This window comes from Cyprinus carpio, chromosome A20 (assembly GCF_018340385.1).
Source record: "Cyprinus carpio isolate SPL01 chromosome A20, ASM1834038v1, whole genome shotgun sequence".
NCBI lineage: Eukaryota > Metazoa > Chordata > Actinopteri > Cypriniformes > Cyprinidae > Cyprinus > Cyprinus carpio.
This window is the reverse complement of record NC_056591.1, coordinates 22,304,577-22,330,894: the sequence shown is the minus strand read 5'-3', so window position 1 is coordinate 22,330,894 and position 26,318 is coordinate 22,304,577. Positions and strand designations below refer to the sequence as shown.

The 26,318-nt window shown below is 31.9% G+C and overlaps 1 protein-coding gene and 1 pseudogene across 1 annotated transcript; both read right to left on the bottom strand.

Annotated features, from left to right (window-relative positions):
- Window positions 1–1,902: 1,902 nt before the first annotated feature.
- On the bottom strand, window positions 1,903–8,234 carry LOC109065792 (cathepsin B-like). Its single transcript, XM_042778343.1, has 11 exons — window positions 8,205–8,234; window positions 8,040–8,108; window positions 7,863–7,948; window positions 6,392–6,506; window positions 6,204–6,319; window positions 5,175–5,260; window positions 4,394–4,405; window positions 4,149–4,278; window positions 3,743–3,963; window positions 3,560–3,670; window positions 1,903–2,196 (listed from the first exon to the last, which is right to left on the bottom strand). The coding sequence occupies exons 1-11, from the start codon at window positions 8,232–8,234 to the stop codon at window positions 2,078–2,080; spliced, it is 1,095 nt and encodes a 364-aa protein (XP_042634277.1). The 3' UTR covers window positions 1,903–2,077.
- A 6,022-nt stretch (window positions 8,235–14,256) lies between these two features.
- On the bottom strand, window positions 14,257–22,501 carry LOC109065791 (annotated as a pseudogene).
- Between the last annotated feature and the right edge of the window lie 3,817 nt (window positions 22,502–26,318).

Below are 26,318 nucleotides of genomic sequence, written 5' to 3'. Positions count from 1 at the left end.
TATTATGATATTATTATATACTAATCATATTAAAGTCAGAAATAGAATTATGTTGAAATGCAAAAGCAAATGGTTTAAAGAAATAATTCACCCAAAAATGAGTTGAGTTTGTTTCTTCATCAGATTTGGAGAAGCTGCATCACTTGCTCACTGCAAGTGAATGGGTGCCGTCAGAATGAGAGTCCAAACAGCTGATAAAAACATCACAATAATCCACAAGTAATCCACAGCACTCCAGTCCATCAGTTAACATCTGGAGAAGACAAAAGATGAAACACATCCATCATTAAGACGTTTTTAACTAAAATACATAGAGTCCATAATCAATAATAACACTTCCTCCAGTGAAAAAGTGTTCTGGTGTGAATCAGGAGAGAAATCTGCACAGATCAAGCAGAGTTAAAACAGCTCTAAACAAATATGTGTCTGGATTTTGATTTTGAGAGACAACAGGAGATGGAGATGCACTTTTTCACTGGAGGAAGTGTTATTATGGATATAGACTCTATGTATTTTAGTTAAAACGTCTTACATGCTGGATTTGTTTCAGCTTTTGTCTTCTCCAGATGTTAACTGATGGACTGGAGTGGTGTGGATTATTGTGATGTTTTTATCAGCTGTTTGGACTTTCATTCTGACAGCACTGTAATATCAAGTTGATAATATTATATTATGTATAGCTATTATGACCCAGATTGTTGGGTTTTATACATTAACCTATTTGTTGGGTTGTTTTTTGACATAGTGATGGGTCAGAAGGTTTTCCCTTTTAAATAATAAAAATGCACTCTAACATCTGTTTTATCCAGGACAAGAACTGTTCATATACAATATATTTGTATTTATGTCAAGTCAGTCTTTTAAAATCATAAAATCTGTATAATTCAGTAAAGGTTGCAGGAGGTGACAGGAGCAGCAAATGGGAATCTGTGGTTAGAAAACTGCGTTGGCTTAATTAAATGACATATTCATGACTTATCTCGTATTCATGTTTGAAAAGGTACATCAAAAACAGTTTCAGTCAAGGAGCGCAGTAATTCTTTTGAATCGGTTCTTTTTTGAACCGATTCACAAAATCGGACTGAATCGTTCGAAACAGTTCGAGTCTCCAGAAAGCACTGAGCCACAAATCACTTCAATTACTCGCTTTCGTTCTCTTTCCCTTCAGCTGTATCGTAAAATGGGTCTTTAATCGAAGTTTTTTAACTCATTGCACATTAATGACATCTTGTGGTCAAAAGGTGCCAGCCAAAAAGCATAAAAAAATAAAAATGTCACTGTGCTGACTCTGCAAATAAATTTATGAAAAAAATATAATAATAATAATAAGCATTGCTCATGTTAATCTTCATTTATTTTGATCATATATGCCTGATGCAGGGTTGTTTCAACAAAAATATCTAAAAAACCAACTAATCCAACAAAAATTTAAAAAAAAAAATTAAAAAAACTAAACCAACACCCAAAACCCAAACAAAACAAAAAACAACCCAGCATTTTTTAGAGTGGCATGCTTTTTTTCATAAATGACTCATTTATTCATATTTTGTGTAAGTACAACGACATCTTTAATTTTTTAGACCTTTATATGGTTTTTGAAGCACAAATTGATTTATTATATGAAACAGTCCAAAAATGGCAAAGCTTCATTTCACCATCGCTAGTATTTATACAGTAATAATTTGATAGGAACACAATGTAATGCATACTGTACAGTACCTTAATTTCATCATTCGTTCATCATTTGTGAAAAAAATTAGAGAAAAACTACCCAGCACCTGGGTAAAAAATATTAACAACCCAAAAAAAATAAAAAAACAAAACACTCAAAAAACAACATTTGTATTAAAAAAAAAGCATTTAAAAAACAAGAAAAGAAAAAAAAGAATAAAAATACCATAATAAAATGTAAATGACAAATCTTTATTTTTCACATTACCACAATGAGAGTTTTGCTTTGAATGATTTGTTGCATATTATTTTAGAATGCATCAACCACAACAATGAGACACATGCAGATAGAGTTTTATTTCTGTTTATGGTTTGCATCCCGCAGTCAGTCGTGATGTGCATCTGTTCAGAGCTGAGGAACACCAGCCACCATCTCACTCTCGATCCCACATTCATCCCGGCCTCTCACGATCTTAAAATAACCTGCAGACACAGAGATGTGCACTGACTGCAGGCCCAGCTTCACTCACATGCTACTGTTTTCAGCTGCATTTTAGTTCAAGTTTGAATCATTTATAACCATTTTAATTTTTTGATAAAAAAATTAAAGTTTTGCTGTTTTTAAATGTTTATATAATACGTGTTAGTTTTTTATTTCTGTTTTAGTTTTACTTATTTTAGTACATCAAGATGAACTAAATGAAGTGAGGAATGACTGCCTTCTTCACATATATATCAAAAAAAAAAAAATAAAATTTTTTTTTATATTATATTAAAATATATTTATATAAAAATAAAAAACCCTTCCACACACAAAATATATGTTATAAAAAAAAAAAAAACAAAAATACATTTCAATAATAAGTTGTATTACTATTAATGCATTATCATATTTATTACAATATCATTATTAAAAATTAAACTATTATGTAAAAACAAACTTTTCACAAAAACAAAGTAATAACACATTATTAATAATAATATATTATTATAATTTTATTAAGAACTATCTTTATTTAATTGTAATATGTTTTATTTATTTTAATAAATTTCTGATTAATTTATTTTATATTGTATGTTATTTTATTCTAGGTCTGCAACTTAGAATTGTTAAAAAAAAACTAAAACTAAAACTCTAAATTTTATTTTATTTTATTTTATGGTTTTATTTTTATTTGTTTATTTTATTTAGTTTCTTTTATTTTCTTTAGATTTATTTTATTATTTTATTTTTAAGCTAAGCTTTTATTTATTTATGTTATTGTATTTGATTCTTGCAACCTAGAAACATTTAAACAGAGATCCAAGACACCTCAGACATACCTTTTTATGTAGTTTTTGTATTTCTGTATATTCTATGTAACGGTGGTGATTGTATTTTCCCAGTATTCACCTCTATTTATCTCACACACACACTTTTCTATATATTATTGGTCTTGTTTTACATTTCGCACCCCGCTGTAATGTCTATATTTATATTTATTTTTTATATTAATTTTCACTTTGTTTGTCTTGCACAACTTTATGTTACTGCAACTGGCTACACGAAAAAAGCATTTCTCCGTCTCTAGAATATTAGAACATTTAATTATAATAATTTATAATATAAATGATAATATTAAATGATATAAAAATAAATTATTATTATTATTATTAATAAAAAAACGTATTCATTCTTAATTAAATAAAAATAATTAAAAGATAAAAAAAAATAACAATAAAAACATAAAAAAATTAAATTAATAATACATTTATGTAATAATAAACTATTATTATTATTAAAATGATTATCTAATGATAATTTCCCCCAAAAAAGAATTAAGTTCCCCCAAAATGTCCTTTCAAGTTTAACAGTATCACGTTGTGTCTCTTCTCCCCATCCCAGGACAGTTCCAGGAGTTTGCGACCAGCCAGTACGGCGTCCCGTTCTCTTCTCCCCATCCCAGGACTTTGACAGCATGTCCGCCCAGTTCAGAGCCGGTCACGTGCTGGTAAACACCTGAGAGATGAAAGCAAATCATGTTGTGTAGCCCTGTGCAGATGACTGTGAAAGATTAAAGCGTGTTCTGACCGCTCTTGTAGAGCAGGAAGTCCTCATAGACAGTGAAGGCCGCCTCCACCGGCCCCCCGCTGTGAAGCTCAGTCATGATCTGCTGCTGGTCCGAGGGAAGGTTATACGCTTTATAGCCTGCAGGAGGCGGAAGAGACACGAAACGTGAGTTGGGCAGGGGTCTGAGGTCCACTGTCCTGTAGAGTTTAGCTCCACTCTTGATCAAACTCAGCTGCCTGTAACTGTTTTAGCTGGATGAGACTGTTGTGTTTGATTAGTGTTGGAGCTGAACTCTGCAGGAAAGTGCACCTCGAGGGCCAGAGCTTTATAACCCACGCTGTACTGAGGAATACAGGCGGCGTTACACTGAGGCGTCCTGCTCACCGGAGCACGGCGGCCGCTTATGCAGCCTCAGGCGGCGTTACACTGAGGCGTGTCCTGCTCACCGGAGCACGGCGGCCGCGTCCCGTCCACCTCATGCACAAAGGCTGACCACCCCGTCCACTCCCGATCATCACAGGATGCAAAAATGGACGGGACAGCAAACTGTCTGCAACCTAGAGACGGTCAAAGAGACCTCACAACTTTAACTATTTTTATTTTTATTTAAAATGTTTTTAATTTATTTATTTTTATTTTTTAATTTATTTTATATTGCATGTTATTTTATTCTAGGTCTGCAACCTAGAAATGTTCAAAAACCTCATAAATTCTACAACTATTTGTAGAACTATTTTATAAATATATTTTTTTATATTTTATATTTTTTAATTCTTTAAAAAATCTAGAATTTTATATTATTTTATTTTATTTTATTTTATGTCAACCTAAAAACATTCAGGAATACCGCCACAATTCTGCAACTATTTTATTCTAATATAATTTTATTTTATTTTATTTATGCAACCTAAAAACATTCAGGAATACCTCCACAATTCTACAACTATTTTATTCTAATATTTAATTTAATTTAATTTTATTCTAATATAATGTTTATTTATTATTTTATTTTATTTATGCAACCTAAAAACATTCAGGAATACCTCCACAATTCTACAACTATTTTATTCTAATATTATTTTATTTTATTTTATTTATGCAACCTAAAAACATTTAGGAATACCTCCACAATTCTACAACTATTTTATTCTAATATAATATTTATTTTGTATTTTATTTTATTTTATTTTATTTATGCAACCTAAAAACATTCAGGAATACCTCCACAATTCTACAACTATTTTATTCTTATTTTATTCTTATTTTATTTTATTTTATTTTATTTTATTTTATTTTATTTTATTTTATTTTATTTTATTTTATTTTATTTTATTTTATTTTATTTTATTTTATGAGCTTCAGTTCGTTTATTCTTGTTGAAAGGCTGAAAAGATCCAGATGAGATCCACATGCAGCTTTTTACGATGAAATCACTGTTCTGATCCAGACTCACCCACGTTAGAGCCATAAAGTCCTCCGGTCACCAGCCCAGATTTAGTCCAGTAATCCCAAGCTTCTGATGGATAACCTCCGGAACACCTGCCTCGGGAAAAACAAACATCACAGCATTTCACGAGGATCTGATACAGATTTTGTCTCAACTAAAATTCCTAATAGCAGAAACGTTTAAAAAGAACTCAGAAACACTACACCTAGTTTATTTCAATATTTTTAAAACATTCTTTTAAAAATTTTATTTATTTATTTATCCACTTATTTAGTCTGCAACCTAAAACATTTAATCTCAGATATCAGAAAACACAAATTCTAAAATTTTATTTTAATATTTTTTTATTTTATTGTTATTTAAATATATATATATATATATATATATATATATATATATATATATATATATATATATATGCAAGATAAAAAATATTCAAATAAATATTTTTATTTTATTTAAACATTTAAAAAAATGTATTTGATTATTTTTATAAAATTTATTATATTTTTAATTTATTTTATAAACCACATTGTTTTATTTTTATTTTTATGTATTTTGATATAAAGTACCAAATGAGTCATGATTTGTCATCCAGTAAGAGTACAGAGCAGTGCTAGTTTAGTTCAGGATCATTAATATACTATTATAGTTTCTGTTCACATTTTGAATTAAATCTTATTTGTATATTTTCTATTTTCACTTTCATTTTAAAGTTTTAATAATTTATTGTGGCTTTTCATTCATTTTTTTTTTTTATTTATATTTTTATCATTTTTTTTCCTATTATTTTTTTTAGTTGTACTTATTTTAGCACATCACATTAAATTAAATTAAAATTCAAAATGCTTTCTTGGCAAATAGCTGAAATAAGTTTAAGTTATATTTACAAGAATGTTTTTTTATTTTAGTTTTAGTTCAGTGTAGTAACGGAGGGAGCAGCTCAGATCATCTGATGAGGAATGATTGAGTTGATATTGAAGGTTGAAGGTTTGATACATTGCTGTTCTGTGTGTTTTTCGTGGTCAGACGCACCCGAAGCCGCACTCCTCGCAGCAGGACAGCAGGTCTTCAGCTGAGATCTCCACAGACACGTTCCCTTTGCTGTGGATGCAGATACGATCAGAGATGGCCTCGACCGCGCCGAACGCCTGCGGGACACAAACACATGCTCGCTCACACACACACACACACATGCTATGAGTGTAGGAGGTGGTTTTTACCCAGCAGGAGCCGCAGGAGCCCTGATCCCGGATCTGACTGATAGTCTTACAGTAAGGCCACTCCGTCCTCGGGTCGAAGCTGGCAGGAAGCTTCATGTTGGTGGCGTGTTTCACCCTACAGATGGACAAAAGACACGATTTATTCATTTTATTTATTTTTTTTATTAATTAAAATGTATTTAAATATTTACAAATATTTAAATAAATATTATTACATTTATTTTGTATTTTTAATGTATTTTCTTTATTTTAATTTATTTAATTTAATATTTAATTTAAAAAAACTTTCTATATATTTTCGTAGGTTTGTCAATGCAATAAATGACTCATAATGCATTATTCTGTTACACGACATGCACTTTACAAAAACACTTTCCACAAAAAATTCAGCATTAAATAAATCCAATGAATGTACATAAAATTATCTGTAAAATATTATCATAATATATTAATAATATAATCTGTAAATGGCATTTATTTATTTAACAATTTATTGAATAATTTGCACAATATTACCATAATATATTAATAGTTCTAATTATAAATGTTATTTATTTATTGTTTGTTTGTGGTGAAAATCAGCATAAATAACACAATAAATGTACAATCAATTTGTTTGTACAATATTACCAAATGTAAAAATGTATTGTCTGTTTAGTGAAAATCGGCAATAAATTAATATACATTAATATATACCTTTATTTTTTCTCACTACCATAATAAGATTTTTTTATTGTTTAATTAATAATATACTGTATTTTAGAATATTATCATAATATATTAATAATATAATATGTAAATTACATTTATTTATTTAACAATTTATCAAATTATTTGCACAATATTGCCATAAAATCTGAATAAATAAAACAACAAATGTACATTTTGTTTGTACAATATCTCCAATTGTAAAATGTAAATCTAAATGTAAATGTTTTTTATTTATTTATTTATTTATTTATTGTCTGTGTAGTGAAAATCAGCATAAATTAATATACATTAATATATATCTTAATTTTTTTCTCATTACCAAAATAAGAATTGTATTTTTTTAATTGTTTAATTAATAATATACTGTATTCTAGAAAATAAACCCTGAGGATGAGATACTAATACTTATTTATGTTTATAGTTTCCAATAAATGATTGCGAATTAAATAATTAATCATGTAAAATCCACTTGTTGTTACAATACAATAAAGCAAATACAAATTTACATTTATGCATTTGGCAGATGCATTGTGGTCATGGAATCGAACCCGTGACCTTGGCGTAACAAGCACAGTGATCTACTGATTGAACTATATGCACAACAATCAAAGAATCAAATGCATTTAGTAATTTATTTCTAAATCTTGTTTATAACCAGTTTAGAATAAAATCTACTTTTATTCTATCATACCACACACAGAACAGAACATAATATAATATAAAATACAACAAAACTAATATATTAACTCAACTAACATACAATCCAGTCCCCTTCACCACCATCACCGAAAAGAAACAGAGAGACTTCAGATGTTCGTACTTCACGTCCTGGAAGTTGACACCCGCCTGTGAAGAAACGAAAGAGAGAGGAGTAAGAAAGAGGAAGAGAGAGCAGACAACACATTAAAAAACACTTAAAAAAAAGAAAAACTCTCACTGTCCACGTGGTCTTGGCCGTGTTGATGAAGTTGATCATGTCATGTGAGCGAGCGGAGAGCTGCGGGCGCTTGAAATGGGAAGGATATGATCATTGTGACCCCCCCCCCCGCGAGCGGAGAGTGGGGCGGCCGCGGTGAGGCCCGAGATGCCCGTCCTTGCACACTTTCTCTTCGCTCGCACATTCACATGGCATCTCCGCATTTTTTCGTCACTCTGTCTCTTTTTCTTTGCTCACACCCTTTTCTTCTCACCATAGCCCTCCCACTTTATTGTTTCTGTTTCAGTTCTTCATCCTCTGAAGTTCCGCTCTTCCCCCGCGGTGCTAGCCTCTGTGCAGTTCTATATTTCTCTAATGCGCTTTGCTAGTCACTTGATTGGCCTTTTTCGCCTGGCTAGCGCGCGATACCCAGGTGTTCCCTTCTGTCGCCTCTGTCCCTCCCGCTTGTCTGCTACTTTATCTGGTGTCTGGTTGTTTGTCATCCGCTGACCCACTTCTGGTATTTCAATTTCGCGTTCCTTGCTCCCACATGGTATCTACACACATCGAGCCGGACTTGAACACTACTACCCGCATACTCTGTTAGCACGTCACCACACGCCGTCACGTGTACCCCGGTGAGGCGAACAGAGCTCACCGGCTCCTCAAATAATGAAAAAATAAAAAATAAGACTATTAATTAAAATGATAAAAAAATGAGATAAAATTTCAATAAACAAAATAGAAACCATACAAAATAATTATTTAGACAATAAACAAAAAAAAAAAATATTCAAATAAATAATTTGCAATGTTTGTAATATTCATGTGAATAAAAATGAAACTATAAAAAATTAACTGTATTCAATTTTATTGCGATATTTGCTTAGCCATGTTTGTAATATTCATGTGAATAAAAATGAAACTATAAAAAATTAAGACTATTTATAATAAAAATATATATATTTAAACTTGAAAAAATCTAAATGAAAAATAAAATGCATAATTACATATTTTTAATTAAAAGATTCATTATATTTGATTAACCATGCTTGTAATATTCATGTGAATAAAAGCGAAACTTTAATAAATGAAGACTATTTATAATAAAAAAAATATATATTTCAATTTGATAAAATCTAAATGAAAAATAAAATGCATAAATACAAATTTTTAATTAAAAGATTTATTATATTTGATTAATCATGCTTGTAATATTCATGTGAATAAAAAAGACAAATCAGGACTAATAAAAAAAGCTATTGATTTAAAAATTAAAACTTACAATTTAAATATATGCAAACTATATACACAATCTAAATTAAAATACATACTACATATTTATTTTGATTTTTTTTAACTTGTTACAATGTCATTGAAACATTTGACTAACCATGTTTGTAATATTCATCTGTATTAAAAAAGACATGTAAAGTCCAATAAAATGATGACTATTAATCATTAAAATATAAAATATATTTAAATGAGATAAAATAAATAAAAAATTAAATGCAAAATTAAAACCATTATTTAGATTTGTTTTTTAGTTTTTTTAATTAAAACCTATTACAATGTCGTGGAAATATAAAAAAATTAAATAATTTTTTCAATTTAAATAAAATATTCAATAGAAATATTAGAAATATAGATTATCAATAGAAACATTTGATTAACCATGTTTCTAAGTCTATAAAACTTTTGTAAAGGATTATGCTACACAATTGTCATGCCACATTATTTCAAATCATTCATTTTAAACACTGATATCCTGTTTTTAATATTGAAAAAGCAAACTTTACCTGAGCATTAGATTCTGTTCCTCTGTCTTTGAAACTGAAGAGTCACAAAGTGACAAAATGTGAAATTTGTTCCGTTAAAAAACCCTCATGCAGTAAAACATCATGTGACGGACTGTCAGGTGGCATTTACAACATCACAAGACAAGCAAAGGTCTGACACGGAGAAAGTGTTATGTCTGCAGATATGAACATGAGACAAACACCTGACCTTTTGATTCAGAATGGTGTTTACTTTCATCACAACAACAAAGACAAAAATCTCACATTTATACAAAATACACCTTCTTCATGCTGCTGGAGTGCTCTGGGTGGTTACCAGGGTGTTGCTATGTGGTTTCATTAGTGTTACAGTTGCTGGAGCATTGCTAGGAGGTTGCTATGTGTTAGTGTTTCTAAGATAATCTGGATGGTTGCCAGGGTGTTGCTAAGTGGTTGCAATGGTGTTATATTTACTGGAGTGTTGCTAGGATGTTGCTGTGTTGTTACAGTGTTTCAAATGATTGCTAGAGTGTTTTTAAGACAATCTGGATGGCTGCCAAGGTGTTGCTAAGTGGTCGCTATGTTGTTATAGTTGCTGGAGCATTGCTAGTAAGTTGTTGACTGTTGTTACAATGTTTCAGGTGATTGCTAGAGTGTTTCTAAGGCAATCTGGATGGTTGCCATGGTGTTGCTAAGTGGTCGCTATGTTGTTATAGTTGCTGGAGCATTGCTAGTAAGTTGTTGACTGTTGTTACAATGTTCCAGGTGATTGCTAGAGTGTTTCTAAGGCAATCTGGATGGTTGCCAAGGTGTTGCTAAGTGGTCGCTATGTTGTTATAGTTGCTAGAGCGTTGCTAGTAAGTTGTTGACTGTTGTTACAATGTTCCAGGTGATCGCTAGAGTGTCTAAACTTATCTGGATGGTTGCCATGGTGTTGCTAAGTGGTTGCTATGGTGTTAATAGTTGCTGTAGCGTTGCTTGGATGTTGCTGTGTTGTAACAGTGTTCCAGGTGATTGTAAGAGTGTTTTTAAGGTAATCTGGATGGTTGCCAGGGTGTTGCTAAGTGCTTGCTATGGTGTTATGGTTGCTGGAGCACTGTTTGGATGTTGCTACAGAGTTCCAGGTTATTACTTTATGTTGCTATGGTAATCTGAGTGGATGCTAAGGTGTTGCTAAGGGTTTGCTAATGTGTTATAGTTGCTGGAGACAGTGTTCCAGGTGATTGTAAGAGTGTTTCTAAGGTAATCTGGATGGTTGCCAGGTTGTTGCTAATGTGTTAATAGTTGCTAGAGTGTTGCTATTTTGTTCGGTGGTTGCTACGGTTCTCCAAGTGAACGGTTCGCCAGTGATATGCGAACAGAATCTGAGATATTGCCAGGGTGTTGCTAAGTGGTTTCTAATGGTGTTATCGTTGCTAGGATGTTGCTGTGTTGTTGCAGCGTTCCAGGTCATTGCTAGAGTGTTGCTAAGGCAATCTGGATGGTTGCCATGGTGTTGCTAAGTGGTCGCTATGTTGTTATAGTTGCTGGAGCATTGCTAGTAAGTTGTTGACTGTTTCCAGGTCATTGCTAGAGTGTTGCTAAGGCAATCTGGATGGTTGCCATGGTGTTGCTAAGTGGTCGCTATGTTGTTATAGTTGCTGGAGCATTGCTAGTAAGTTGTTGACTGTTGTTACAATGTTCCAGGTGATTGCTAGAGTGTTTCTAAGGCAATCTGGATGGTTGCCAAGGTGTTGCTAAGTGGACACTATGTTGTTATAGTTGCTGGAGCGTTGCTAGTAAGTTGTTGACTGTTGTTACAATGTTCCAGGTGATTGCTAGAGTGTCTAAGCTTATCTGGATGGTTGCCATGGTGTTGCTAAGTGGTTGCTATGGTGTTAATAGTTGCTGTAGTGTTGCTTGGATGTTGCTGTGTTGTTACAGTGTTCCAGGTGATTGTAAGAGTGTTTTTAAGGTAATCTAGGTGGTTGTCAGGGTGTTGCTAAGTGCTTGCTATGGTGTTATGGTTGCTGGAGCACTGTTTGGATGTTGCTACAGCGTTCCAGGTTATGTTGCTATGGTAATCTGAGTGGATGCTAGGGTGTTGCTAAGGGTTTGCTAAAGTGTTATAGTTGCTGGAGCATTGCTGTGTTGTTACAGTGTTCCAGGTGATTGTAAGAGTGTTTCTAAGGTAATCTGGATGGTTGCCAGGGTGTTGCTAAGGTGTTAATAGTTGCTAGAGTGTTGCTATTTTGTTCGGTGGTTGCTACGGTTCTCCAAGTGATTGCTAAAGTAATCTAAGTAGTTGCCAGGGTGTTGCTAAGTGGTTTCTAATGGTGTTATCGTTGCTAGGATGTTCCAGGTCATTGCTAGAGTGTTGCTAAGGTAATTTGAGTGGTTGCCAGGGAGTTGCTAAGTTCCTAAGTGCTACAATACACATCAACATTCAATGAATCCAAAGAATTACAATTTTAATATATTTATTATCTCTAAATATATTTACAAATCAAACTCCCACATTACATAGCAATGCTAATTAAACCGATCTTTAATATGTACAAAGTTCTTGCTAGCTTTTCCACATAAAAGCTGAATATTAAGGACACTTTACAGTCGTCTGCTGTAGTTCAAATGCCAGATATTTGACACATTAACAAAAAATTACAAAATATACAAAATGAAAAAATAAAAATTCACCAACAAAAGCCAAAAACCAGACCGTAATCCAGTGTTTCACAGTGTTGAGATGAGAGCGGACAGATGATAAACTCCTTTGACGTTTGCACACACATGTTCTGAAAACATACAATCTGAAGCCATCCGATGTGTGACAAACCTCAAAACCACACGAGTGAATCTCATGAAACCTGTCAAGAACATGTCTGGGACATTTTACACACCATAATCAAAAGAAAAAATAAAATAGTATTTTTTGGATGATTCAAAGTTTGTCCAAAAATTACATTATTTTTATAATTACTATTTTTACAATATATTTTATATAAAAATGTTTACAATATTTTATACATTTTATTTTTTTCACAAAAATTTAAAAACAGGACTGAGAAATTGTGTAATGAAAACAATGTATTATTTTTATTACACAATTTAGTGGCGATATTAGATTTCTGTAAATAAACAAAATATATAAAATAATTGCAATTATTGTTTTCTGCGCTAAGAAGTATTACAATATAATATATTATGATATATATATATAGATATAATATATATATATATATATATATATATATATATATATATATAGTTCTTTTTTAATATCTAAAAGTAACATTTACTTTTCTACATATTACATACATAAAAACTAAATTTTCTCTCTCTCTCTCGCAGTATATATATATATATAAATACAGAAAAAAACTGTAATTTTGCTAAATGTTATTACAATATAAAATAGTGGTTTTTATTTTAATATACATTAAATTGTAATTTATTTCTGTGATGCAAAGCTGAATTTTCAGCATCATTACTCCAGTCTTCAGTGTCACATGATCTTCAGAAATCATTCTAATATGATGATTTATTATCAGTGATGAAACTGTTGTGCTGCTTAATATTTTTTTGGAACCTGTGATACTTTTTTCAGGATTCTTTGATTTAAAAAAAAAGTTAAAAAGAAGAGCATTTATTTAAAACAGAAATCTTTTCTAACAATATATACTACAGTTCAAAAGTTTGGCGTCAGTACATTTTTTTTCTTTCCTTTTTTTTTTAAGAAATCAAAACTTTTATTCAGCAAGGATGAGTTAAATTGATCAGAAGTGATCACAGAGATTTATATTTTGAATAAATGCTGTTCTTTTTAAAATTTTATTCATCAAAGAATCCTGAAAAAAAAGCATTGAAGTTTCCAAAAAAAATTTGGCAGCACAACTTTTATAAACATAAAAAATAAAAAAAAAAAATAAAAATAATATAATAATATCATAAGACAATTTATACACTATAAACTATGCTGAAAATTCAGAAAATTCAGCTTTGCATCACAGAAATAAATTATATTATAAAAGATATTAAAATAGACACCATTATTTTATATTGTAATAACATTTTGCAAGATTACGTTTTTTTTCTGTATTTTTGATCAAATAAATGCTGCCTTGATGAGCAGAAGAGACTTCTTTAAAAACATTACAAATCTTACTGATCCCTAACTTTTGAAAGGCAGTGTATATATATATATATTATATATACCATATATATAATATATATATAGTATATTATTTATATATATATATATAATCTATATATTATATATATAAATAAAATAAAATAAAAATAAATGTGAATAATATATATATTTTTAACATTTATTTTATTTATTTATTTATTTATTTTGATTATGGGGTGACAATGACCTGAACAACTTTTAGCATAATAGAAAATAAAACTAAACATCCCAAACTCATGCCTTTTTCAAGTATTTTGTTCTGGCAGTTTCTGCGCCGTCTATGCTCTCATCGTCCATTAATGTCTCAGCCCCCATGCATGTCTGCGCCCCCCGGTGGCTGCCCGGCCGTGGCGTTCAGATACTGCCAGCTGAGCGCGGCTAACAGCATGACGGCCGAGACGTAGACCGGCGAGATGTGGTGCGCGCGGGACGACAGCGCGGCTGGAGACAGGCTCTTCTCTCGGATGAGACTCAGGATATGCAGCGTCTTCTCCCGGGACGGGTCCGTGACGGAAACCTTCTGCAGGATCTGTGAGGAGATGAGGATTACCGGATTAAACGGCTGCAGTACGGAAGACTAGAGTTCTGGCATGAAACTCTAGATGGCGCAGTCCGATAAATCTAACTCAATCTGACCTAATGACATCATTATCACATGTCACAGCTGATTGGTTCTCTCCTGTATCGGTAGCCAATGAGCTCGCTGCTCAACATTCAAATATATAACTAGTGTTTGCTGTAGCAGTTGCAGCTTGCTTCAGAAACCCTCCACCATCCCCAGCTCCACCTGTATAGATCTGTGGTGATTCATGTATGCTACTGTATATGGGGGATATTTCATGTTGTTATATCTGCAGCAGCAGTATTTCTTACATGCTCACAGCAGCATGTTGTGAATGTATTGGCAGTAGCAAGTCTCAAAGATCAAATACATTAACACCGTCATGTACATTACCATGCCAGTCCCTCTGAGAGTTGTCATGACAGAAATGTGTTTCAGGACGCACCTCTTGACTGTACTGTGCGATGATGCTCAGGACGGCGCTCATGTTTGTAGCCTGCATCATGAGCCACACCCCCACACCCCCCGATCTTCACAACACACCCAAAAAACACCTGAGGATTGTTGTAACACGCCGACAGAGTCGCTATGGCCATCACCTGCGCGGAGGAAAGCAGCACAATTACAGCCAGCACCAGGAGAGCTTAGAATGTATTTTTATTAGTACTTGTATTAGTTGTTTTTGTTTAAATATGTATATTTCTTGCTTAGTTTTTCTATATTTTCCATTTCATTTTGGTTTTAGTAATTTTGTTTTGTTTTAGTCCTTTTTTAAATTAATTTTAGATTTTTTTATCTTTTTATTTATTTATAATTATTATTATATTTTTATATTTTCCATTTTTTATTTTTATTTTAGTTTGTTTCGGTAATTTTATTGTATGCCTTAGTCTTTTTAATAAATTTTTGATTTTTAATGTATTTTTAGTTTTTATTAATTTTTTATTTCAGTTTTACTAATATTTATTATAGATCACATCAAATCAAAAAAAAAATAAAAACTCCCCCCACAAAAAAAAAAAAAAAAATAATAATAATTTTATTATATTCTATTTCGAATTTGTTTGTATTTTTATATTTTCCATTTTCATTTTAGCTAAAGTTTTTGTAATATTGTTGTGTTTTAGTCATTTTAGTTTTTTATGTCTTTTTAGTTTTTATAAATTTTTTATTTCCGTTTTAGTAATTTTAGTACTTCAACTTAAACTAAACAGAAATAAGATATTCTGCATTTGTAACTGAAATAAAATAAGTGTACTTTTTATATTCTATTGTGAATTATTTTTTATTTTTTAATTAAAACGTTTTTGTAGTTTTGTTGTGTTTTTTAAAATAATATTTATATTTAGTTATTATTAATTTTTATTTCAGTTCTAATTTAAGTAACTGCAGTCCTTCTGCCTTCACAGCTGAAATAAAAAGTTTTTTAAATGAGTTTTAATTTTTATTTATTAAACTTTAGTTATAGTTTTAATCGTTTAGTTTGTGTTCATTTTGTTTAGTGTTTTAGTCCATTTTATTAGTTTTAATTTTTTATGTCTATTTAGCTTTTGTATATTTTTATTTTAGTTTTGGCCATTTTTGTACTTGAAATTAAACTAAACAAAAAAAAATTTAAATTTGCCTTTTTTTTTTGCCTTCGCAACTAACTGAAACAAAATTAAACTTTTTATATATTTACCTTTTTTAACCTATTTAACTTTTTTTTTTTATATTCATTTCAGTAATTTTAGATTTAGTTAATGACAACAACACTGCATCTAGTGCATGTTTGCATATAAAAACTATGGTAAAGCATCACAGTGGAACACATTTTTAAAACCATGCATTCATCTGTGTGTCATTTCTATAATCTGCACTTTTAAAGCATTAGATAACTTAGCATCGCACTACCGCTGTGTGAGACCTGACCGGACCTGTAACTGATGAAGCTTCAGTGCTCATCGGTCAGTGTCAGAAATAAATCAGACCTGAGGAATGGCACAGAAGTTGAAGACGCTCTGGTTGCGGAGGCGGGACAGATATGTGATGACGTCCGGGACGTGGTGGAGGGCATCGGTCACCAGCAGGTTGAGGCAGGACAGAGCGGAGCTCAGGTGCTGAGGATGAGCGAAATCCTCCAGACGCTCCGTGAACTGACTCCAGGCCTGCGGAGCAGAAGCAGCAGACATTCACACATGCACCGTCAAACATGATCGGGATTTTAACCCTCTGGGCCCTTCATTTTCGCAGGCAAAAGCCTTGAAATGTAACTTTTTTTTTTTTTCAGGAAAATCAATGTTTGATATATTTTTGTTTTTGATTATTATTTAGAATTTTCAGTGGCCTAAATAAAACTAAATAATTTAAAACAACAAAAACTTAATAATTGACATATGTGACCCTGGAGCACAAAACCAGTCATAAGGGTCCATTTTTTTAAAACTGAGATTTATACATCATCTGAAAGCTGAATAAATAATCTCTCCATTGATGTATGGTTTGTTATGATAGGACAATATTTGTCTGAGATACAACTATTTGAAAATCTGGAATCTGAGGGTGCAAAAAAATCTAAATATTGAGAAAATCATCTTTAAAGTTGTCCAAATGAAGTTCTTAGCAATGCATATTACTAATTATAACACATTTTTGATACATTTATGGTAGGAAATTTACTAAATATCTTCATGGAACATGATCTTTACTTAATATCCTAATGATTTTTGGCATAAAAGAAAAATCGATAATTTTGACCCATACAATATATTTTTGGCTTAAGACTGGTTTTGTAATCAGGGTCACATATAATAAACATGTATACACACATATAAAAACTGACAAAATCATACAAAAAAAATTACTAAAACTTTAATCAAAATCAAAAAAGGAAAACAGAAAATATAAAAATAAAAAAAAAGCTAAATTATAAAAATGACTCGTTACTTCAAATAAAAATAAACATTAACTGAAATAAAATAAATAATTTGGTTTAACAAAAAATACACCAAATCAAAACAAAATAAATAAACAAAAACAAAAAAGAAAAAACATAAAAAAAAAAAAAAAAAAATGGACCTATTTAAATAAATAAATAAAATAAAAAATAAAAAAAACGTAATAAAAAATACGCAGACATATAAAAATGACAAAAACACTATAATGACAAAAACTTTCAAATTAAAATTGAAAATAAAAACTAACAATAATTATAAAAAAATGTATTACTTGAAATAAAATAAACAATAACAGAAATAAAATAAAACATTAAAATGTTAAAACTTATTTTATTTCAGCTACTGTAGTTGCCAAGGCAAAATTTTTCATTTTTGTTTAGTTTAAGTACTAAACAAGTACTAAATAAACAGACATACTTAAAAACCGACAATATACAAATAATATCTCATTCAAAATATTAACAAAAATTATAATGGTATATCAATGATACTGAAGTAACAGGTTTTATTACTCTAAATAGAATATTAACATTATATCAGTTAATGAAATACCATAAATTTCAGTTCACTCCAGTTAAACCTAAAATACTGCTACTGTACCAAAGCTGCCGTTTTTTACTGCAAATTAACAACACGGTCAGTGAAGCGCATCAGGGACGGGACGAGAGCGTTAAAGGCTTGTACCTCCTGCGGCCAGAAAGCCCTTCCCTCCTGCTGGTCCTCCAGATAGTCCCTGATGATGTTGGTCTTCTGGAGGAACAGACCCATGGAGTTCGCCAGCTCCGTGTCCCGGCCCACCTCAGTGTCCTCCAGCTGGGACACCGAGAACAGACGGGACAGACCGATCCCCACCAGACCCGCCACGTAATGACAGTACTGTACACAGCCAGACAGACGTTCACAACATTATACATGACAGACGTCTCACGCAGAATGTCAGAAGTGCTTTCAAACGCAACGATGCAGATGAAAAAACTTCAAATACGTCTGTAAGGTTTACCTTGTCCCATTCCTCCATGGAAGACACCTTCTTCTCCAGGAATTCGGCCATTCCCACACCCATCTGGTGACAGATGTCTGAAATCACGTCTTGGTACTCCTGGCCCAGATTCCTGAACTCCACCGAAATCTGAGGAAAACAGAACAGCATGAAATAAAAACAAAAAAGCATAAAGTAATGCACAACAGAGAAGCTATTAAAAGCAGAAGTGTGATTACAAAAGCAGCAAACTACAAAATGAAGAAAAATGTGGCTCAGCAAGTTAAAATAAAAATAAATTTCCATTGCTTCTTTGCTGTTTCAGTGAGTCACACGAAAACAGGGGTTCACATCAGGACTTTTTCACTCTATAAAAAAAAAAAAAAAAAAAAAAAAAAAAAAAAAAAAAGGCTTTTTTTTTATTTAATGTTTTTTTTACGATTTTTTTTTTTTTAATATTAATAGATTTATACATAAATGGCCATTCTCATACTAAATTAAATTTGTTGATTTTTGTTGATTTAAAAAAAATCTGTATTAAGTAATAAAATGTATTAAACATTATATTATATTATATTATATTATATTATATTATATTATATTATATTATATTATATTATATTAAATGCAACAATGTAAAATGTTCATTACAGTAATAACAATAATTACTGAGAACAATGACAGTTATAGTCATTAATATATAATTAATAGGGATGCACCGAAATTTCGGCCGCAGGAAATTATCAGCAGAAAATGGCATTTTCGGTTCTCGGATGAAAGAGAAAAAAGGCTGAAAATAGGAGCCAAAAAAAATAAAATAAATACCCCTCTCGTTCACTGCTCTGCTCACATGCTCTGATAATAATAGCTTTGTAGGACTATATATATATTGTTTGGATAATTCATAAAAAATAAAATAAACAGTTAGATCAGATTCTGTTAAAAATAATATACTGATATTTAATATTTAATATTAATACACTTTCTAATCAATTTTATTACTTTAATAAAAATTTATACATTTTTGTTAAACAACTTTAACAAAATTACTTTACATTATTTCATAAAATAATAAATAATTATTACAAAGCATTTTCGGTTTCCGTTTTCGGCCCTAATAATTATTAATGGAAAATTTATAATTTTAATTTACAAAAATTCCATATTATTAAAATGGCTAAATGTGTGTGTGTGTGTGTGTGTATATATATATATACAGTATATCTATCTTAGTAATGCAATAAAAATGTAAAATAACATATTATATATATATATCATCACATATATATATATATATATATATATATATATATATATATATATATATACACACATTTAATTTCATAACCGTAATAAGAGTCATCGCTGAGAATAATGAGAGTTATACTTGCTTCATCACTGCAAAAAGAAATTTGGGAAAAAATGCTTTTAATTATCATCAACATAATGCCAAAAAGCTTACAAAATAATACAAAAACTCCTAAAAAAAATGCTCCTAAAACAGGTTTCACTGAGTCTGTTCCTAAGGTTTAGATGAGGATATAGTTGTGATGTATGTGTTGACTGACCGTGGGGAAGTCCTCCAGCACCTGCCGGTCTTTCTCTCTGCTCTCGCTGAAGCTCCACTGCGGCTGATAGAGGAACGTGTGGAAGTCCTGCAGCAACGGGACCTTCTTCTCCAGCGGGATGCTCATGTCGTCCTCCACCGTGTCCAGAGCTCGCAGAACCAGGTAGAAAATACACACAGCATGCCTGAGTGAGAGACGACAATGATTTAACATCCATGAAGATCAACACGACACAGAGCGAACAAACACGCTCTGTCCTGAGCTGATGATATGAACACAACACAACAGAAAGACAGAGTGTCTCATTTTTAGATGCATGCAAAATAACAGATTTAAATAGTCTACAAGATATAGAATTTAAAGAAATCTTGCATTTTATGTGTGTGTGTGTGTTTGGAAAATACCAGATTTAATCATTAAAATTTCTATGATAAACTACTGAACTATGGAAATCTGCTCTTATGAATATGTGTGTGTATACTGTACATATATACAAATATAGATGTGCAAAATGGCAGATTTATATATTTTGTTAGAGAATATATTGTATCATGCATTGTGTGTGTGATCTATCTATCTATAATCTATCTATTGTTCTATACTGCTGTCCAAAGGTTTGTAAGGTCAGTAAGGTTTTTAATGTTTTTAAAGAAGTCTCTTCTGTTTATCAAGGCTGCATTTATTTGATCAGAAATACAGAAAGAAAACAGTAATATTGTAAAATATTATTGCAATTTAATATCATGGTTTTCTATTTTAATATACCTTATGATGTAATTTATTTCTGTGATTAAAGCTTAATTTTCTTCATCATTACTCCAGTATTCAGTGTCACATGAGCTTCAGAAATCATTCTAATATGATGATTTATTATCATATTTTTTTTAGGATTGTATGATGAATAAAAAGTTAAAAAGAACAGCATTTATTTAAAATAGAAATCTTTTCTAACAATATACACTAGCGTTCAAAAGTCTTTGGTCAGTTTTTTCTTTCTTTCTTTCTTTCTTTCTTTCTTTTTTTTTTAAAGAAATGCTTTTATTCAGCAAGGATGTGTTTAAATTGATTAAAAAAGTAATAATAAAGATTTATATTGTTAGAAAATATTTATATTTTAAATAAATACTGTTTTTTTTTTTTATTTATTCATCAAAGAATCCTGAAAAAAGTATCACATGTTCCAAAAAAAATATTAGGCAGCAAAACAGTTTCAGCACTGATAATAAATCATCATATTAGAATGATTTCTGAAGATCATGTGACACTGAAGACTGGAGGAATGATGCTGAAAATACAGCTGCGCATCACAGAAATAAATTACATATAAAACCATTATTTTAAATTGCAATAATATTTCACAATATTACTGTTTTTTCTGTATTTTTGATCAAATAAATGCAGCCTTGATGAGCAGAAGAGACTTCTTTAAAAACATTACAAGTCTTAATGATCCCAAACTGTGAACAGCAGTGCATATGCATGCAAAATGCCAGATTTGTATGACTTCTTTAAGTCAAGTTGCATGGAACTATAGAAATCTGCTCTTTTGCATGTGTGTATATACAAAAATAGATATGCAAAATGGCAGATTTATATATTTTGTTATAGAATATTTTGTATTATGCAGTGTGTGTGTGTGTGTGTGTGTGACTTATCTATACTTCTTAAGAAAGCACATGTTCCTCAAGGTCATTTATATATAACCACAAATCTTGCAAACAAGTAAAGCACACCTAAATGCAGCCACAATGTGCATCTGCTTCTCTACACCCCAGCTGCACAGCTGTTGTTTACCGGCGGAGGTCACGCCTCTCCCGCAGCGCTCCGCGGGTCTTACCGTAGCTCTCCGTCCAGGGCCTGGATCACCGCCGCGAAGCTCCGGCTGGTCTGGTTCAGATACGCGTAGCAGGTCCGCAGGGTTTCGCTCATGGAGTCCTGGCAGGAGAAGCACACATACGCGGGGCGTCGGTGAGTCCGGAGCGGGTGAGGAGGACGGGGCACCAGCCGACGCCCGCCCGTCAGCAACGAGCGCGGGGAGCCGCGCAGCGAGAACGAGCGCTTGAACACGGAGAACGACACGGCGCTCTTACCGCCGACTCCAGCCATGTGCGACTCTTCCTTTTGTGTACACTCTTCAACTTTATTTAAACTCTTTGTAAAGTCATTCGCCCGAGGGGAGATGAAACGCCCGTCGCTCCGCGGAGCGTCAGAGGGGCGCGTCAAACTCACGACTGATATGTAAACAAACTATTCGAGCAGCTTCGTGTCATATTGAGGCTTCATTATTGACTGGGGTTTGATTCTCCTCCCCGTTTTAGCACGCGCATGTGTTCAGGCTGTTCGGACACACCTACTCAAACTTTAGGAGGATTTTCCACAAGAGCATGTTTTAAAATAACAGCAAAGTCATCCGAACTGTGCACGGGAAATATGTAGTGACCAAAACATACAAATAAAATACAAAAAATCTAAATAAATGAGTAAACTACCAGTCAAAAGGTTTTGCACAGTAAGAAAATGTTTTTAAAGAAGTCTCTTCTGTTCACCAAGCCTGCATTTATTTGATCCAAAATACAGCAAAAGCAGCAATATTGTGAAATATTTTTACTATTTACAATAATTGCTTTCTATGTGAATATATTTTAAAATATAATTTATTTCTGTGATGCGCAGCTGTATTTTCAGCATCATTACTCCAGTCTTCAGTGTCACATGATCTTCAGAAATCATTCTAATATGATGATTTGCTGCTCAAGAAACATTTATTGCTGTTGTTATTATTATTAATATTTAAAACAGGATTATTTGATGAATAGAAAGATCCAAAGATCAGCATTTATCTGAAATAAAAAGCTTTTGTAACTTTATAAACTATACCATTTAAAAACTTTGATTCTTTTTTTTTTGGGGGGGGGGGGGGGGGGGGGGGGGGTTTATAGAGATTAATATGTTTATTTAGGAAGGATGCTTTAAATTGATCAAAAGTTATGATAAAGACATTTATAATGTTACAAAAGATTTCTATTTCAGATAAATGCTGTTCTTTTGAACTTTCTATTCATCAAAGAACCTGACAAAATTCTACTCAGCTGTTTTAAACATAATAATAATAATAATAAATGTTTTTGAGCGGCAAATCATCATATTAGAATGATTTCTGAAGATCATGTGACACTGAAGACTGGAGTAATGATGAAGAAAATACAGCTGCGCATCACAGAAATAAATTAGATTTTAATAGATATTCACATAGAAAACAGTTCTTTTAAATAGTAAAATATTTTACAATATTGCTGATTTTGCTGTATTTTGGATCAAATAAATGCAGGCTTGGTGAACAGAAGAGACTTCTTTAAAAAAAAAAAAAATAATATTACTGATCAAGAACCTTTGACTAATATTTAAGCTTTTTCTGAGTATCCAGATGTACACTGTTTTCCTTCACTATCTTCTACAATATATGCAAGTTTAAAAATACATTTAAAAAAAAAATCAATTTAAAAGTAGATTTTGAAAGAAATCCATACATAAAATGATCTACAAAATTAATTTCAAGCATTTAATTCAGTCACCTGTGTCCAAACCTCTGAGGCACGTATTAAAACAATTACGAACTGTTTGAACTGTTATTTGTACAAACTAATATAATTATGCGAATCTCTTGTATTAGTAATGAAAGGTTAGCAAACCAAGCAACATCTAAACACACATAATTATTAACGCAATACAAAATCTATCCAGATAGCACAGGTACGTCTGCAAGAGGTCTGTTAAAGATCTGGAAAGCATCTGCTGTGTACAAACATCTGCTAGACGTCTTTAAGATGTCGGTTTTACATCATAAACATCTTAAATACATCTTCTAAACGTCTATTTGGCATCTGATAGGAAACATCCTTCTTTAGACGTATCGCAGATGTAATGTAGATCAGTGTGGATGCGGATTATCTGCCCTCCAGTCGTCAAAGCTCATTATATAAGAGAATCCTCGGGTCTCCTTTCTGTTAAAATTAACATTCCCCTCCAAACAAGGATTGAATCAAATCCATCTGATGCTGACACTCTGTTTATGCCCTGCTTGCTGGAAAACCATAAAGAACGTGACATCTTTAGATGCAGAACTGATGCAATTTTATTTAATCTCTGCTTAATCTTCTTAAAATAAGTGTTTTTAGTGCTCATTGGTAAAACCTGACATGCATAATGACAGATAAATGCAAAACACGTATTGTGCATGCACTTGCACTCACAATGAATGGATATTAGAGATGATCGCAAAAAAAAATTTACTTACATAATCCAGTTTAGGCATGACAGAACGACAGCCTCCTATTTTGTATTTAAAGAGGTTGATTATTTCTTCCGGGTGACCTAGAGACTTGAGGATGTCCATTTCCCCCCGTGTGTTTACGAGGACGCTTTTCTGAACAGGTGAACTGAAACTCACGCGCTGCAATTTCCATTCAAACTCTATAGAGATCCAGCATCGGCTGAGCTAACCTGCGCAGCGACAATCCCTCACTCACACGATCGACTGACTGCTCTGATTGGCTGAGGCGTCATGGGCTTAGAGCGCGTCGACCAATGAGCGGCGAAAGCGACTGGCGTGATGGCCCGCCCACAACCAGTGCGAGGCGCTGATTGGTCAGAGGGGTATTACGAACACCTGGAATCCAAAGGAACAGAACCTCAGCTGCTTATTACAGTTAAAGAATTAAAATAGCTAATTAACTGCATTACTTATAAGATTAATATGGTTTTATATAATATATAACCACTGTGATTTAACACTAATCTTATAATCACGTAATATTTTCCCGGCTGCATGTGTTCTTATGACGTTTCAGTACAATAAAAATGCAATAGGATTCAAGAACACACTGTTATTATTACAATAATAATTACTCTACATGTGCTTTAACAGATATATTTCTGAAACCGCTTTTCTCTTATGTTTATTACCTGGATAACAGATAGAAATAGCTAATTATTAGCACTTATTAGATTTTAACCATAACTGACTTTATTAGCCTATTAACCCTTTAACTGTAACCCCACATTTTTTAAAATAGGCATTAAAGTGCACTATCCAAACTTAAATTGTTGTAATTTATGAGCACTTTGGAATATAGACCTCCAAAGAATAGGTTGGTCTCTTTTTAAAGAAGAAAATTAGCAGATTTTGGCAAAAGTGGATTTTTTTTCAAAAAAAAAAAGTATTAAAAAGTTATAGAAGTTTAAATGTACTGTAAATAAAATGCACTATATTAATTTTATTATATTTTATTTATTATAAATATTTTACATAACAGGTTTTACTCTAAAATTGGTATGAAATTAAAGCCTTGTGTCTAAATAAGTTATGTTCCAAATTTGAAGTTGATAAGAAAAATTTGAGGTTCCTGTGAGATTTTATTTAGGGCGTCATACCACAAACAGCCACTGGGAGCCATCAAAACTCCTTTGAATTTTGTTTAATGAATTTTTCTCTTCGTCAATTTTACATCTATCTCAAAATAACCAACAAGTATGGAATCCTGAGACTCAGAGCTTTCCAATGATATGTTTGTTGCCAAGATTATAAAAAGTTTTGATTCTAAAATTCCGTAATGCATTTTGTAATATGACACTTGACTCCGCCCACTAAGGGGGAGGAGACCGCTATAAGATTTTAAAGTACCATTTCCATGGTAACGCAATGTACGATTTCAAAATGGTTTTCACAGGATGAATCTTGGGCTTCTAAGCTTTCAAATGATATATAATTTATAATGATTACTAAAAGATTTTATAGAGAAAAAGGACAACAAATAAAAAAGACGGTGACAGTTAAAGACACGGAAACTGTTCTCTGTGAAAGAATAAAGTTGAATCTAAAATGACAAGCAGTTTAATCTAGTTGTGTAGCACAACAACAGTTAAACATGGAGTGAGTAGTTTCACGTACAACATTTATATACATTTATAATATTAAAGAATGCTACTACAAGAAAAGAATTAGTACATGTGCACTTTCTATTTTTCTTTACAGGCTAATGAGAAATACTAACAATGTTTAATCTATAATGAGAGACCATACGTTTTAATTGACTTCACAAGCAGTCTGAAACCTGTACAAACTGTGACCCTGTTTCTGTATAGAAATAAATATAAGAAGGTTTAAAGATCAGATAAAATGATAGGAGCTCAGCTGCAGTGAAGGGGGTTTTCTTCTCTGTTTTATCAGTTGAAAAGGAAGTAAAATTTGTGGCGAGGGTTATTTTTTTTAACAAGTTTGCAGGAAGTGGCTTCAATGGTGTGTCTGGC